Below are 17,225 nucleotides of genomic sequence, written 5' to 3'. Positions count from 1 at the left end.
AATGGAGAACATCAATATCTGTTGCAGTAACTGAGACCTGGTTCAAGGCTCCAGAGAGCATGCCTGCAATACCAGGCCAGAACTCTTACCACACTTTTTGGCTACCAAACCAGGATCAAAATACTAAAGGTAGAGGAGTGTCCATATTCACCAAGGATATTCACACCACCAGGTTAGTTGCCCAAAATAATGTGTCTGAAATTCTCCAGGTGCAACTAACACTAGATAAGACTGCAATCCAAATTGTAGCTTGCTACAGATCCCCCACCATGCCCCAAGATTCTCAACACACCTTTCTAAACATACTGGAAAATATTAATATACAACCAAACACCCTAATACTGGGTGATTTCAACTACCCTGCCATTAACTGGGAAAACTACTCGTGCACCAACACCTTTGCCCAACGGTTCTTGGAATTCATAAATTCCAATGCCCTGGATCAACTAATCCATAGACCCACCAGGGGCTCCCATATCCTAGATCTGGTCATTACCAACATGAGAAATCTATGCTCCACACCTATGGTCACCCCCTCATTGGTCAAGTCAGACCATAAGCTAATCACCCTTAACATCCACATCTCACCCCCACCCCCAGTAAGGAAACCTCCATAAAAAACTTCTCCAAGGCCAACTTCATGCTACTCAAGTCAGAAGTGACAAACTTCATGACACCCATGCAGACGGGAGCTGAAAGTTCGACTGCTGAGTCCTACACTAAGGCACTGTACGAGCACATCCACTCATGCATGAATTGTGCTATTCCAAATAGAACCAAGATGCTTTCCTCCAAAAAAAGGAAGCCAATCTGGTGGTCCCCTGCCATAAACAAACTTTACAACAAAAGGAAAAAACTGTTGCAGAAAAGAGGAAAATCCCAGGATGCAAAAAACTCCCTTATCAGCCTCAGTAAGAAGCTGTGATCCCTCTTAAAATCCTCCAAAGCTAGTTACTAAAATAAAATTGCCAAAGATTACCACAAGGCATTCTATAACTATGTCAAGAATCTAAATGGCAATGCTCAGACTGAGCTACAACAGAATGGCATTAAATATACTGATCCCAAGGATATTGCCAATATCCTGGCAGATCGATTCAGTGCCAACTTCACCCCCCTCTCACCCCCTAAATGGCCCATCTCAATACTGGAAGATTGCCAAATTCTGGTAATAATGACCACACAGGTAAAAAATGCACTCTCCAAAGCTAAGAATACAGCATTTTGCTTGGGCTGAAGGAGGGTCTCTGTGTTCATCAGTGGCAGTGACTAACATTGAGCAGCTTCCCTGCCCCCCGTAGAGGTGGTTACTGACTTGAAACTGTAGTTTTATTGGCCACTAGGGGTCATTTCCATAACTCCTTCATTTGTCCTCAGAGGAGTGGTTTAAGGCAGTAACTTGTAGTTTATTGGCCATTTTGGGTCATTTCCTGTCTTTTCCAGCCCCCTGCTATAAAGCACGCTTTAGCGCATTAGCTGATTTAGCGGAGTTGCCACTGTTGCACACTAGGGCAGCTCGGTTAAGCAGGTTTAAACTATTCAGGCTACCTAAAGTCCACTCTTCAAATTTTCCCTTAAAACTACCTTCCTCGAACTATACTACTGATCTAATCAGCGTATCCTATAATTAAAAGATCATCTCTACTTGACTCCAAGTAGACTATTCTCTATCTGTTAAACGTAGCACTTGCTCCTACAGTACTTATTACCTTGATACGGCACTCTTGTCATAGATAGTACCCCAAAAGGCAACCCCCATTTCTCGGTCACCCACGTCCCCGGAATCTTTTTAAAGTTTTTTTTGTCTATTCCTTCTAGCATGTCGAGGGATCAGTTGCTAGTGTCCTCTCCTGCTCAGCTGGTGAACCTGGGAATATTGAGGCAATGTTACAATTGCCTCATGTACACAGACAACCCTCTCCTCCTCCCACAAAACACAAATACATGCGAGAGATGCAACTATACGGCCAAACTGGAGGCTGAGCTCTCTCAACATAGGACTGGCAAGACCAGTCAGGAGGAGAAGGTTACCACACACACTATAGACCCAGTCTCACATAGTACCATTACAACCTCAAATCATACACATAAACACACAAAGACATACTCGGAGGCTCTGATCAAAAATCTACCAAAACAGCAGAGGCCACCAAAGCAGACACCCAAACAACCACCACCTCAGAACACAACACCTGCAGCACATAGACCTCACAGTCAGAGTGTCAAACAGTCACAGCCCTTAAGGCCAAACACAATGCCAGACACACTAGTCATTGGTGACTCCATAGTCAGACACACTGATGTCCCGCTCACCAGACTGAGTAAGGAGAAGGTCACAGTAAGCTGCCTGTCGGGTGCTAGAATCCGCCACATAACGCAAGCACTCAGGTCTCTCAACAGCAGGTACAAATATGACTCAGTCATTGTCTACGCTGGTGTAAACGACCTGAGACGTACCTCCTTGGACTACATGAAAAGAGACATTGAGGAGCTCTCTGATTATGTAGCCCAGGCAGGTATGACCCTGACCTTGAGCAGTATCCTACCTTCACCAAGAATGATGCCACAATACAGAGATAAGATGATCAGCTTTAACAATTGGCTTAAACACTGGTGTCATTCAAAGGGGATCCAGTGTCTGTCTGCCTGGGATGACATACTGGACAAGCCACGCTGCTTCGCAAGGGACGGCTTGCACCTGTCACCCCTGGGATTCCGGATATTGGCAAAGGCTCTTGCCACCCCCATAGTGCCTTTTTAGGCAAGGCTCAAATTCTAAACTTACCACCCTAGAACACAAAAAAGGAAAAAAACTAAGGGTAATGCTGCTCAATGCCAGAAGTCTAAATCTCAAAATGCACGCACTCGAGGCCCTTCTCAGTATGGAGAACTTGATGTCTGTGCTGTGACAGAAACCTGGTTCAAGGCTCCTGAGAGCACCCCAGCTATCAGGTTTTACCTCATATCATGCGTTCCGGCCCCAAAATCCGGACAATACCAAGAAAGGAGGGGTATCCATATTCATCAAGGACACCCACACCTCAAGACTGGTGGCAACGACGATGCATCGGAGACCATCCAGGTGCAATTAACCATAGGCAAGACTGCTCTGCAAATTGTAGCATGTTACAGGCCACCCTCACAAACTCAGGAACCTCACATGGCCTTCCTGAAAACACTGAGGGATAAATGTATCACCAAACACCATCATACTAGGTGACTTCAATTACCCTAATATAGACTGGGAACACTACTCAAGCCCAAACACCCTAGCCCAAAAGTTCCTGGAATTCATAAACTCAAATGCCATGGAACAACTAGTCACCATCCCCACAAGAGGAGATAACATACTTGATCTCATCATCACGAACATGGGAGCACAATGTTCAACACCGGAGGTGTACCCCTCACTGGTGAGATCAGACCACAAACTAATCTCGCTGGCGGTCCTCATCCCACCCCACCTGAAATAAAAAGACCACAGTAAAGAACTTCTCAAAAGCCGACTTCACACTTCTAAAGACTAGTGTGGTCTCCTTTAAGGCCCCGAGGCAAGGAAAACAGTACTCAAGCCGCTGAATCACTTACAAATGCCTTCTACCAGCACCTGCAGGACTGCATGGATAAGGCAATCCCAAGCAAAACAAAGACTCTTTGTACCAAAGGCAAGCGTCCAGTCTGGTGGACCCCAGCCATAAACAAACTCTACAACAAAAGGAGGAAGCTACTACAAGATAGAGCAAAATCCTTAAAAGGTAAGACACCCTTGATCACTATAAGTAAAAACTAAGAGTTCTCATAAAATCATCCAAAGCAAATTTGAGAGAAAAATAGCTAAAGACTCAAAAGACAATCATAAGGCCTTCTTTAGCTATGTTAGAAACCTGGGAGGAAACTCCCAGATATGCTCAGAGCTAGTTCAAAATGATGTGAAGATTACTGATCCTACAGACATTGCCAACATACTGGCTGACAGGTTCAGTGCAAACTTCTCCCAAAAGGAGAGATATCTATACCAAACGATTGCAGCCCCCAAACATCTCCAGCGCCCAAGTGAGAACTGCTCTCTCCAAAGCAAAAACACAGCATCCATGGGACCTGATGTTGTCCCGGCTGTGTGCTCCACGAACTTAATGAGGAATTAAACCCACAGCTAGGACAGCTGTTTAATCAAAGTCTTACCTCTGGATACGTACCCTAGGAGTGGCGCAGTGCAACTGTGGTACCACTTCACAAAGGCGGTGCCTCCACCGACCCTGGAAATTACCGGCCCATTAGCTTGACAAGCCTTATCTGCAAAGCCATGGAGAGGATCATAATGGACCTCATAAATAAAGACATAGGGAATTTGCAGACTTTGGATCCAACCCAGTTTGGCTTTGTCAAAGGCAGATCATGCCTTTTAAACTTGGTTGACTTTTGAAACAGTCACCAAAGCCACTGATGAGGAAAGGCAGTCCATACAGCCTACCTCGATCTGGCTAAGGCCTTCGATACAATACCCCACTCGGGTATCATTGAAAAACTCATCAGCTTAAATGTCAACCCATACATCACAAGATGGGTTGCAAACTGGCTGAGTGACAGAACCCACAGGGTCAGAGTTGCTGGTGCCATGTCAGACTCAAAGCCTGTCACAAGTGGTGTCCCACAGGGCTCAGTCCTGGGCCCACTCTTGTTTGGCATCTACTTTTCCGAAGTACAAGCAAACACAGGAGGGTTATGGCTGACAAAGTTTGCAGATGACTTCAAACTGGGCGCCATAGTAGAAAACACATCTGACACAAATATCCTTCAGAAGGGTCTCAAAGAAATGGATAACTGGTGCCAGAGCCACGGCCTAAAGTTAAATGCCAAAAAATGCATAGTCATACCCTTCGGGAAAAACAAGGTTACCCCTAGCTACCAAATAGGTGGCAATCCACTGAGCACAGAAGAAGTTATCAGGGACCTGGGGACCCAGGTTGATAGTAGTCTGTCATTCGACACCCATGTAGCTAAAGTAGTTAGGAAGACCTTCTACATTGCCCACCTTATCATGAAGGGATTCTCATCTAGATCAAGGGAGGTCATAGTCTCCCTTTACTCATCACTCATCAGACCAATGATTGAGTACAATGCCCCATTCGAATGTATCTGACCCGACACTTGCAGCAGCTGGAGAGGCCACAAAGTTCCTCACCAAAAGGATAAAGGGTCTCAAAAATCTGTCCTATGCTGCCCGACTGAAAGAACTCCAGCTCTATTCAGTCGCACGCTTGCTCAGAGGTGACCTTTGCCTAACATACAAGGCCATGTCAAACCCAGATTTGATGAATATGCTTCACCTCAAAAAATCTAGATCCATCAGAGCCACAAGGGCGGGAGACTTAAACCTTGACACGGCTATTAATAGGACGTGCTGGAGGGATAGATTAATCACCCAAAGACTCCCTATGCTGTGGAACAAAATCCCGGTACATGTGAGGCAGAGCACCTCGCTGGCCTTGTTCAAGAGAAATCTTGACCAATGGATGGGAGATCGCAGATATACCCCAGGGATTACCTCAGTGTCACTGCTCGACAGAGGCACAGCAAAATAATGGGTATAGTTCCCCATACTAAAGGGGTGGCGTAAGCCACAAAACGATGGGCTAGGCTTGCAAATGCCCTCGGGCAGATAGCCTAGTATGAACCTATGAACCTATCCATGGGACCAGATGACATCCCGGGCTGTGTACTACATGAACTACAAAATGAACTGGCACCTCACCTAAGTGTCATGTTTAATCATACCCTCACCTCAGGCTTCATGCCCACTGAGTGGCGCACAGCTACAGTTATCCCACTCCACAAGGGGGGATCCACCTTGGATCCCGGGAACTACCTGCCCATCAGTCTGATGAGCCTGATCTGCAAGGCCATGGAACGTATTATCATGGAACTTATAAACAAAGACATTGGCAACCTTAAAACACTGGACCCCACCCAGTTTGGGTTCATGAAGGGCTGATCTTGTCTCCTGAACCTTACTGACTTCTTTGAATCAGTCTCCAGAGCCGTGGACGAGGGTAAGGCAGTCCACGCAGCCTATCCAGACCTCGCCAAGGCCTCTGACACCATCCCCCACTCTGGAATCATAGATAAACTTACTAAGCTGGGCATTAATCCCTACATCACTCGATGGGTTGCCAACTGGCTTACTGACAGATCCCACACTGTAAAAGTAGCTGACTCCAAATCCAGCTCCAGACAAGTGACAAATGGAGTACTTCAGGGTTTAGTCCTGGGACCTCTCTTGTTTGGCATCTACTTCTCTGGAGTACAGGCCAACACTAAGGGACTCTGGCTAACAAAGTTTGCAGATGACTGCAAACTGGGAGCCATTACTGAATCCCCAAATTATGTGGATATTCTACAAAAGGGCCTTATAGAAACAGATGCTTGGTGCCAGAGTCATGGGCTCAAGCTCACTGCCAAAAAATGTATAGTTATCCCCTTTGGGAAAAAACATGTACCCGTGAATTATCACATAGGTGGCAGTACACTAAACACCGAAAGTGTGATAAGAGACTTAGGGACACAGGTGGACAGTGGTCTCACCTTCAATAACCACACCGCCACAACAATCAGGAAATCCTTCTATGTGGCACACCTCATCACTAATGGCTTTTCATCCAAAAAAAGGAGGTCATTGTCCCACTGTACTCATCCCTCATTAGACCCATTACAGAATACAACGCCCCATTTGGCATGTACCTTTCAGGGCATCTGCAACCACTGGAAAGGCCGCAGAAATACCTCACTAAAAGAATCACAGGCCTAAAGCAGATGACCTATGCTGACCACCTTAAAAAACTCCAGCTATACTCTGTCGCATATCATCTACTTCGAGCCAATCTCTGCTTAACATACAAGGCCCTGTCAAACCCAGAGCTGTTAGACATGCTCCACTTAAAGAAATCCCAATCCCTCAGAGCCACACGCTCCAGGGATTTAAATATTGTCATCACAATAAACAAAACATGCTGGAGGGATAGGTTCCTGACCCAGAGACTCCCCAGACTCTGGAACAGACTGCCCATACATGTCAAGCAGAGCACCTCTTTGGCCCTCTTCAAAAGGAACCTTGATGATTGGATGGGAGAAAAGAAATTCACCCCGGGGATCACGTCAGTCGCCTTGCTAGACAGGGGTCCAGGGAAGTAAATAGTGTGGGAAGAAATAGCCAGGGAATTGTTATGGCTAGGCTTGTATAGGCCCTAGGGCCGATAGCCTAGTACCAACCTATGAACCTATATACTAGTAATATTTAAGTCCATGGAAAGCCATCAACATCTCATACTCTTGTAGTATTCAGACTATGTGGAAAAGTATTACCGCTAAATACTCCTGTAGTATTCATGTTCCATGGAAAGCCACAACCATCTCTTACTCCAGAAGTATTTAGGCTCATGGAAAGGCATGGCCACCTCATAATCCTTTAGTACTCAGACTCTGTGTAAAGATGGGACCATCTCTCACTGCTAAATGGAAAGGTGTGGTCATCTCACAATTTGTAGTATTAAGGTTATATGGAAGGTCATGTCCATCTCACTTTTCTCTACCCAGCCCTCATATCAGTTACCTGCCAACCCATCTAGCCATACAATTGTAGAAATGAGAGGAGGGAGGAGGGCATGGTAGAAATTGTCACATGAATTCAGCTACTTATGTTCTGTGCTCAGAACAGATCCCTCACGATAAGATGTCCTTACAAGTGGGGGTCTTCACTCTACTTAAAGATGAATATCCAACTAGGAAGGTAGGCCAGTAGTCAGATAATGTGTCTGTAGCTGGATCTAACCCTATCAATGCCTATACTATGCACTATTAAATGGAAATGACTGTTTCTTTCACCGCTCTGCATATCTTCACATGGGAGCTCAAGGGTTAGTACGGCAAATGATGAGTAAAGATACAAGTAACATTTCTCAGAAAAATGTTAATATTACTACCTGGAAAACCAGCGGATGAGGATTCTGGTAGTCATCTGGATCTCACTGCTAGAAAGATGTGAAACAAGATGAGCTCTATGGTAGACATCTGGACCTCGGTGCTAGAAGGATGGGAAACCACAGGATGAGGACACTGATAGACATCTAAACCTCAGTTCCTTGAAGGATGGGAAACCAGAGGATGAGGATGATGGAAGGCATCTAGACGTCAGTGCTGAAGGATGGGAAACCAGAGAATGAGGGCAATGGAAGACATCTAGACCTCAGTACTGAAGGATGGGAAACCAGAGGATGAGGACGATGGAAGACATCTAGACCTCAGTGCTGAAGGATGGGAAACCAGAGGATGAGGGCGATGGAAGACATCTAGACCTCAGTGCTGAAGGATGGGAAACCAGAGGATGAGGGCGATAGAAGACATATAGACCTCAGTGCTGAAGAATGGGAAACCAGACGATGAGGACGATGGAATACATCTAGACCTCAGTACTGAAGGATGGGAAACCAGAGGATGAGGGTGATGGAAGACATCTATACCTCAGTACTGAAGGATGGGAAACCAGAGGATGAGGACACTGGTAGACATCTGGATCTCACTGCTAGAAATATGGGAAACCAGAAGATGAGATCTATGGTAGACATCTGGACCTCAGTGCTAGAAGGAAGGGAAACCACAGGATGAGGACACCGATAGACATCTAGACCTCAGTTCCTTGAAGGATGGGACACCAGAGGATGAGGATGATGGAAGACATCTGGACGTCAGTGCTGAAGTATGGGAAACCAGAGGATGAGGGCGATGGAAAACATCTAGACCTCAGTGCTGAAAGATGGGAAACCAGAGGATGTGGACAATGGTAGACATCTAGACTTCAGTACTGAAGGATGGGAAACCAGAGGATGAGGACACTGGTAGCCGTCTAGATTTCAATGTTAGAAGCGACCTCATGATATGTTGAGGCCATCACATTCCAACACCTCTAACTGAAAGAAGGAATATCTCTCACCAGGAAAAGGCTTGCTGTTCTGCACTTCAATGCTGCCTCCTGAGGCTGACCAGGTGGTGATCCCTGTAGACTCCAAATGGGATAGACTGAACAAGAATAATCAGCAGGCAGATGAGGAAGCAAAATAACAGGCAAGGAAAGCAGAAAGATGTTGCATGTCTCTGCAGTCGCGCTCTTACCCTTCCGGCCTTTCTGCAGCGGCTGAGCCTCTGGAATGCTCTGCTTCACGCTGCCCTTGTCATATAAATGTTGAACCTGCAGTGATACAACAAAAAGATTCACTTATTAGTTACACCCTTACCTCCTTCAAGAGAAGACAACCAGCCTACTTCCTCCATTAAAACGTTTTCTAGTATTCTGCTGGTAAGGCTAAGCAAAGATTTAACTTTCTGCACGCAATGATTCGGGAAGAAAAAAATTTCCAAAGCTTTCCAACGAATGAGAAGCAATAAAACCAGATTCTCAACACTCCCAAACTTAAATTGTAGAGTACAAGAGCAGGAAACTACATTTGCTGGGTAGAATTTTTAATTTTCATGGGACTGTCCAGTCAGCTAATACATCTTCCGCCTATACCCATCATCTGTGGTACCTTCCAACCGATCAGTACATACATGCTAACAGATTACCCACAGATCTAATATGGGGTGCTAATGTTCTGACATGATCCTACTTCATAGGTTGCTATATTTAAGTAGGAGATGGTGTGAGGAGGGAAAATTCACCCAACATCTGGATATGATGTTGTCATTAGATCACCTGCCACCACACAAATGCACTGTCAACTAGTTCAAGTTACAGGCTCTGTACAGAAAATCACCTGATACTGTAGGAATCCTCCCTGCCCCAGTAAGCTCTCATGCCAACAGCTTAATGGAAAGGGTTACTAAACATCTGGCACAATTCCCATAAACATTTTATGTAATTTTTTGTGTGATTTGAAACTTCTGGGCCTGCACTGGGGACTCAGTGGCATTTTGTGCAACCAGAATTATTTAATTTTTATTTTTCCTCCCCAGTCATAGCAACACAATCAATGGAAGGTACATCTGGCAAGACTGCAAATATGAGGCCAAATTACAATGTTGCCCTTTCTGTTACATGGCTTCCAGTACCATCTACGATCAGTTCGACCTAGTTAGCAATCTCACAGTTGGGGAGTTCAAACAGCACGCCAAATTTTGAGAAAGTAAGCGTTCTCTAATTGTGGGATACCAAGTGCAGTCCACTGGCCAACTCAGTAATGAAGACAGCCTTTTCTTGTACCCATTTCACAAAATAAATACAACTAAACTAGTTTTGTAGAAACAGGCTGACATATCAGTGTTACTCTGTGAACTGATTCAGAGTCACTCTTCCTCCAGAAATGTGCTGAGACAACAATGTTAACCTGGGATCTAATAATGAAGTCATTGCTGTCGAAAAAGGTTGACACATCTGTGACAGTCTGTGAACTGAAAAGCAGTCACTGTTCTTGTTCTTTGAATTAAACAGTCATAACAAATAAATGTTGACTAAACATAAAAAAGTCATGCTAACCCGATCACAAACTTTAGAAATTAAATAAGCATCTGTTTTTCAACTTAATTAGTCACAAAGAGAAAAAAAAATGGAAAAAAATTATTATTTTCCTGTGCCTTTTATGTTTGAATGGTCATACCTGCTGTGGTTTGAAGGCCCCGAGGATGACGTTTGGATACCTAGTTGTAGGATTGATACTATACAGGCTAACGTTCTTACTAGTGTTGTCTGGGGAAGTCTGCGATAACAGCTGGTAAAGGCTCTCCCTGAGGAAAGAATACATAATGACATCTTACTTTTCTCATACTCCAACAAACCTATATAAAAATCAGATTTATCTTTTTTCCACTTGGTAAGAACAAAGTTCTGAGCTGATGCTATATTTGGGTTTAAGTTTACTCACATAGATTGGGTTACACCAAGTCATTTATGCAAGTCTCATGATACTAGCTGGCACTCAGATGCAGAGTTCTCAGTGTGCAGTTCTTCATCAATACTTAAAAATGGCCCTTTTCAGTACATTTTATAAAACAGGGATAAGCTCCAAGCTTTCCACATATCACCTACTGTTACAGCCTGCAGCAATGGTCCTTCACTGATAGTAAATAAATTTAACTTTTGTGAAACCAACCTTTGAACATAGAAATATGCTTACAGAAGATTTATTGTGCACTCAGCATTCACTATATCATCACTAAGCAGCCACACGTAACTTGTCCAGTCCTGTTGTACTGTGTCAAAGGCATGAATAACCATTCCCACATGCTAATGTGTCCTGCTCCAATTTCTGAGGTTGTGATTCAGGTTCCTCCACCTTTTCCATGAAGTAGTGCTTCCTTAAGGCTACCTTGAACGTTTTAACCAACACCCTTCTCCAGCTGCAACCCAGGTCCTCTGTAAATTGTTTCTTGATGTTGTGTGCATCTAAATCATACTGTTATAATTTATGTATATTGCATCAGTTTCCAGCTTTTTGATTTTCACATTAATTCCCAGCTTCTACATCCACATACCCATTTCTATCTGTGTCTTCAGAGCTAATATAAGTCAGCAATACATTTCAGCATTTACTATTTACTGAAACAAATAAGCTCTATTCTTATAGAAATGTAAAACAAAAAATGCTGAAGCTAAACTAATGTTACATGTAGGGTTGTATGCTTAAATGTACCTGCCAATGAGCTAAATGTTTAAATACGTCAAAACTGTTAAATGCACACTGGATTTTTTTCTCCCGGGATCTTCACTGAAACAGGCTTCTGATTCAGTTGGACTATCCCTGTTAACCAGTGAAAATAAGTGAAACAAAGTAAAAATGAGTACTTTCTGTTTACTGTTGTCATCCTTTACCTTGTCTGTGTACCAACAGTGTATCCACAAAGAAAAGATCCCTGCACAACATACTATCACGTCACAAAAATAGCGATATAGCCAGTGTTTGTAATAGTCAAGCTATCAAATCAAAGTGCACACCTCAGATCTACTGACCAGTAAAGCGGTGCTATTTGCAAGTCTCACAAATATCTATGGCTGAGTAATACAGCCAGCTGTTAGTATAAGTAGCTATGAATACAACAGCACCTGTGAAAAGCAATGAATTCAGCACAGCTGTTAGTATAAGTAGCTATGAACACAACAGCACCTGTGAAAAGCAATGAATTCAGCACAGCTGTTAGTATAAGTAGCTATGAACACAACAGCACCTGTGAAAAGCAATGAATTCAGCACAGCTGTTAGTATAAGTAGCTATGAACACAACAGCACCTGTGAAAAGCAATGAATTCAGCACAGCTGTTAATGATGTTTTTGGACAAGGCATCGTGATGTGTCAGACCCAGTGACACACCTATCAGGAGAATATATGAGGAGCAGAACCTGCACATCTGTAAGCATTACCTTTCAGCCAGGACATTTAGTGGAGGGTTTCCTCTGGCCCAGCTCTTCACCATCCAAGCAGTGTCAAATGCAGCTAGAAAGCCCCGTGCAACGCCTGTTCCTAAAGGCCAGAATGGCTGCCCAAAAAAAAAAAGTAACAGCGTCATTAAACAAGTGCAGCATTTATAACTTTGTAATGAAACACACTACTTGCTGATTTTATTTTGACATTGTTTTTATAGAACTCATTTCAGTAATACAAGTGCAGACTACACACAAGTTTTAAGTAATTCACCAAGTCTACATTATTGCAAATGTCCCTTTTCTACTGCTGTCTATAAAATCCAGTGACACTTCCATCACACTAAGCATTGTCCCAGTGGTTTCACACTCAAACAACTCACCACTGAAGCCTTGCACTACTCCTTATTATTTAAAAATAGTGACACAAGTAAGTCACATTTATTTGTACCACAAAGCTCTATGGTTTTCACAAGCACCGGTACAGCTCAGAGAATTCATGCAACCATCACAGCATGTGCACAATGCAGAAGATGCTCCCGGACACATTCATAGGCCAGTTTTCCAAAACATATTCCTGTTCATCTCTTCAGCCTCTCCTCCCCTTCTCACCCCTGACTGATCATCTGTAGAATACATTATACTCATGGAGAAAGTATTTCGTGACTGGACAGTTGCCCCCCCCCTCCCTAAAAATGACCATGTAGTTCCCAGTTGAACTGCTGCCTGTACATTGGCAAACACAAGTGCCCAAGTTTAAAACCAACTCAGTCACATTCAGCTTAAATTAAAAAATGCCCACATGGGATACCTAGTTAATGGAGCTTACCTTGGACGTTCTAGATAGCAGAAATTCTTACATTTACTGTAGAAAAACATATGCACACATATGTATTTAAATCTCTATATATAAATGCATACATAACATATATATATATATATATATATATATATATATATATATATATATATATATATATATATATACACACATGTACACACACATACTCAAACACCATGTATATATACATGTGTGTGTGTGTGTGTGTGTGTGTGTGCTATACACATATAACACACACACACACACACATATATATATATATATATATATACACACACACACACACACACACACACACATATCACATATACTCATATGCGCACACACACACACACATATATATATATGTATACATATTTATTTTTTAAGAATAATAGACAACATTCTTCCCCACCCAAATTCTTGCTGGTGGGACAAGATATTGTTTTCCCTCAACAAAACTTCCAAGTCTTTGTATTTGTAAGGGGTGGATGATTCATAAATGAATTAAGGCAAGTCCCATGTAATTTGCAAGATGCATGGCTTGTAAAATACCTCAGATGTACAGGCTCTCTGAAATGTGCAAACTGTCAGCTTATTCCCTAACACTGTCTGCCACTACACAGATCTCATGTACGCAGATTATTCATTTGCTGATTATCTGCACAATTCTTGAAGATGGTACCATGGGTAGTTGCAAAGACAAATTACATTTCCAATTATTTTGGCACACAATTTGCGAGCTTGGACCCTGCAACATGTGTACACACATAAAAGCTCTGGGATCCGGATAAGCAGGTTAGGATGGAGAGGTGTAATGGCAGGACCATTATACTGCTAAAACAGCACCCACTGCAGAAAGATGCTATAGAGCAGAGTACCCACTGAGGAATGATGCTGCAGAGCAGAGCACCCACTGCAAAACAATGCTACAGAGCAGAGTACTCACTGTGGAATGATGCTGCAGAGCACCCACTACAGAATGATGCTACACAGCACAGCACCCACTGCAGAACAATGCTACAGAACAGAGCACCTACTGCGGAAAGATGCTACCGAACACAGCAGCCAGTGCAGAAAGATGCTATTTTGCACAGTACCCACTGTGGAACGATGCTAGAGAGCAGAGTACCCACTACAGAATGATGCTACACAGCACCTACTGTGGAATGATGCTACAGAGCACAGCACCCAGTGCAGAATGATGCTACAGTGCACAGTACCCACTGTGGAATGATGCAAAAGAGCAGACTATCCATTGAGGAATAATGCTGCAGAGCAAAGCACCCACTGCAAAATGATACTACACAGCAGAGTACTCACTGTGGAATGATGTACAGAGCACAGCACCCAATGCAGAATGATGCAACAGAGCACAACACCCACTGTGGAATGATGCTACAGAGCATAGCACCCACTGTGGAATGATGCTGCAGAGCACTCACTGCAGAATGATACTACACAGCAGAGTACTCACTGTGGAATAATGCTACAGAGCACAGCACCCACTGCAGAATGATGCTACAGAGCACAGCACTCACTGTGGAATGATGCTACAAAGCAGAGTACCCACTACAGAATGATGCTACAGTGCATAGCACCCACTGCGGGAACAATGCTGCAGAGCACCCACTGCGGAACCATGTTACAGAGCAGAGCACCCACTGTACAACCATGCTACAGAGCAGAGGACCCAATGTGGAATGATGCTACAGAGCACAGCACCCACTGCAGAACGATGCTACAGAGCAGAGTACTCACTGCGGAATGATGCTACAAAGCACCCGATGCAGAATTTTGCTACAGAGCAGAGCACCCATTGTAGAATGGTGCTACAGTGCATAGCACCCACTGTAGAATGGTGCTACAGAGCATAGCACCCACTGTGGAATAATGATACAGAGCAGAGCACCCACTGAAAAATGATGCTACAGAGCACAGCACCTGATGTGGAACAATGCTACAGAGTACAACACCCAGTGTGGAACAATGCTACAGAGCACAGAGTACAACACCCAGTGTGGAACAATGCTACAGAGCACAGTACCCACTGCAGAACAATGCTACAGAACACAATACCCACTGCAGAACAATGCTACAGAGCAGAGTACCTGATGCGGAATGATGCTACAGAGCAGATCACCCAGTGCAGAATGATGCTACAGCGCAGAGCACTTTGCTGCAGAACAATGTTCTGGAGAATCTCTATCGTACTGTGGTAATAGTATAATGAAATTGAGTTTATAAACAATTCGTGAGTTTCTCATTTTTACAAAATTACACCATGAATGAGGTAGCAAGGTTCAGCACTGAGTAGCATTGTCTTTTCCATAAAGAGGTTCTCAGCCAGGATGCCTTCTGTACAGAGACTGCATGCCCTCTGTGTTCATATGGGTTTCTTCTGGGTTCTAAACTTTCTTCCAAAGATTTTTTGGATGTGACAGTCAGAAGAAATAGTGACAATACTTTGGCATCCAAAATATATCGCAAATATGCACAGTACCCTTGTGGGCATTGTTCATCATGTAAACACGTGCTAAAAACCAACAGTTTTCCAGCAAGAAAACTAGTAAGGTTCATGACAGCAGATTCTTTGCAACTTGTGGGTCAGACTGGCTGCTATATTTAGTGACATGTTCATGTGCTGCTTTTTATGTTGGGTAGACCTCGAGATCTATGCGTGTTCGTCGAAACATCTTAGTGACATTCATACCAAATGCATTTCACATGCTTTGAATAAACATACACTTAAACATAATAATGCCAAATTTCATTTTATGGTTATTTGCAAAGTTTGGGAGATAGGAAAAATACATTTGGATGGCATGCAATATTAAATAAGGAGGAGAGGGGTTGGATCATTAAACTTGGGGGTTTGTTTTCCCCAGGGCTAAATGGCCATATGTAGTAGATTTGTATGATTACAGTTCTGACAAAAAGTTGTCGTTGCTTTAAATGTTGATGCCTGATTAATTAATGATCATTAATCGTGCTATAAGTATTGGTGACATAAGCTTTGGATTTTATCACTGAAGAAGGCAAGGTTGGCGAAACCGGTCTGATTTTTATGGTGTTGCCACAATAAAAGGTGTTTAAATACACTTCAGTGGTGCTGGCTTTGCTTTTTTTTGGAGGTTCTCCAGTTGCTTCCCACATTCGAAAGACATCTGGCAGGCGAAATGTTGACTCTAAACTGTCCATATGTATGTCTCTGTGTGTGTGTGTGTGTGTGTGTGTGTGTGTGTGTGTGTGTGTGTGTGCGCTGTGGATGGTGATGCTACTGACAAACAGGGTACGGATGGATTCTCACAGTATACGTGGTGGGGACAAAGCTACAAGTGTGGAATAAGGATGTACATGTTGGGGGCAGAGGATCACAGTTTCAAAGGTCATGTTTATGACCTACTGGCTTTTCAACGTTTATGTTCATACTTTATACTTCCCATATATTTATTAAGATTATTTTTGAAGATTAATAACTGACTTCAGATTGTAACGGGAAGCTTATGCCACAGTCTGGATAGGTGTTGTATAAAGTACATATCATATGTTTTATCTACTACTAACACTTATTTTTAGTAATAACTGTCCAATCAAGCAGTTAGCACAGAGGATTAAAGCTATGAACTGTTTCCTGTGGTTAAAAAATGTAATTCTCTCAGCCTCTGTCTGCCTACTGTGTGACCATGCACAAATGACTCAATCAGATTGTGCTCTGAGGCATCTGAAGATTGGGCTAGGCTCCCAATGATCTCCATGACTGCATGCCTACTATCTGTGAAAGCAGTCGTATGATTTTTTTGAGAAGAAATCATATTGTTCTATGGCTTGAGCAAAGGCTACAGAATGTAGCACTGCATTCAGTAAAGGGTCAGATTGCTTCTGTAAGTGCAACACCTGTAATTTTGAGTTCCACAAATATGAAAAATAAGTGTAACTCTCAGGTAAATATAAAGGGCCATATTCCAAAAGACATGGCTGATATTCACAGCCCAGGTTTTTGCA

The 17,225-nt window shown here is 43.3% G+C and overlaps 1 protein-coding gene across 4 annotated transcripts in view; it reads right to left on the bottom strand.

Annotated features, from left to right (window-relative positions):
• Nucleotides 1-17,225, bottom strand: part of LOC122806293 (F-actin-monooxygenase mical1-like) — a 1,110,237-nt gene that overhangs the window by 419,330 nt on the left and 673,682 nt on the right. For all 4 annotated transcript variants that reach the window (XM_044076592.1, XM_044076589.1, XM_044076591.1 and 1 more), the window contains exons 9-11: nt 12,401-12,516; nt 10,644-10,770; nt 9,163-9,238 (exon numbers count right to left, since the gene is read on the bottom strand). In XM_044076592.1, the coding sequence (XP_043932527.1) occupies nt 9,163-9,238; nt 10,644-10,770; nt 12,401-12,516 (319 nt within the window). The remainder of the gene's footprint in view (nt 1-9,162; nt 9,239-10,643; nt 10,771-12,400; nt 12,517-17,225) is intronic.

The sequence above is a fragment of the Protopterus annectens genome, chromosome 7.part0 (genome assembly GCF_019279795.1).
Source record: "Protopterus annectens isolate FY-2018-M chromosome 7.part0, PAN1.0, whole genome shotgun sequence".
In the NCBI taxonomy this organism is placed as follows: domain Eukaryota; kingdom Metazoa; phylum Chordata; order Ceratodontiformes; family Protopteridae; genus Protopterus; species Protopterus annectens.
The sequence above is the reverse complement of the archived record's forward strand: the minus strand, read 5'-3'. Positions and strand labels throughout refer to the sequence as shown.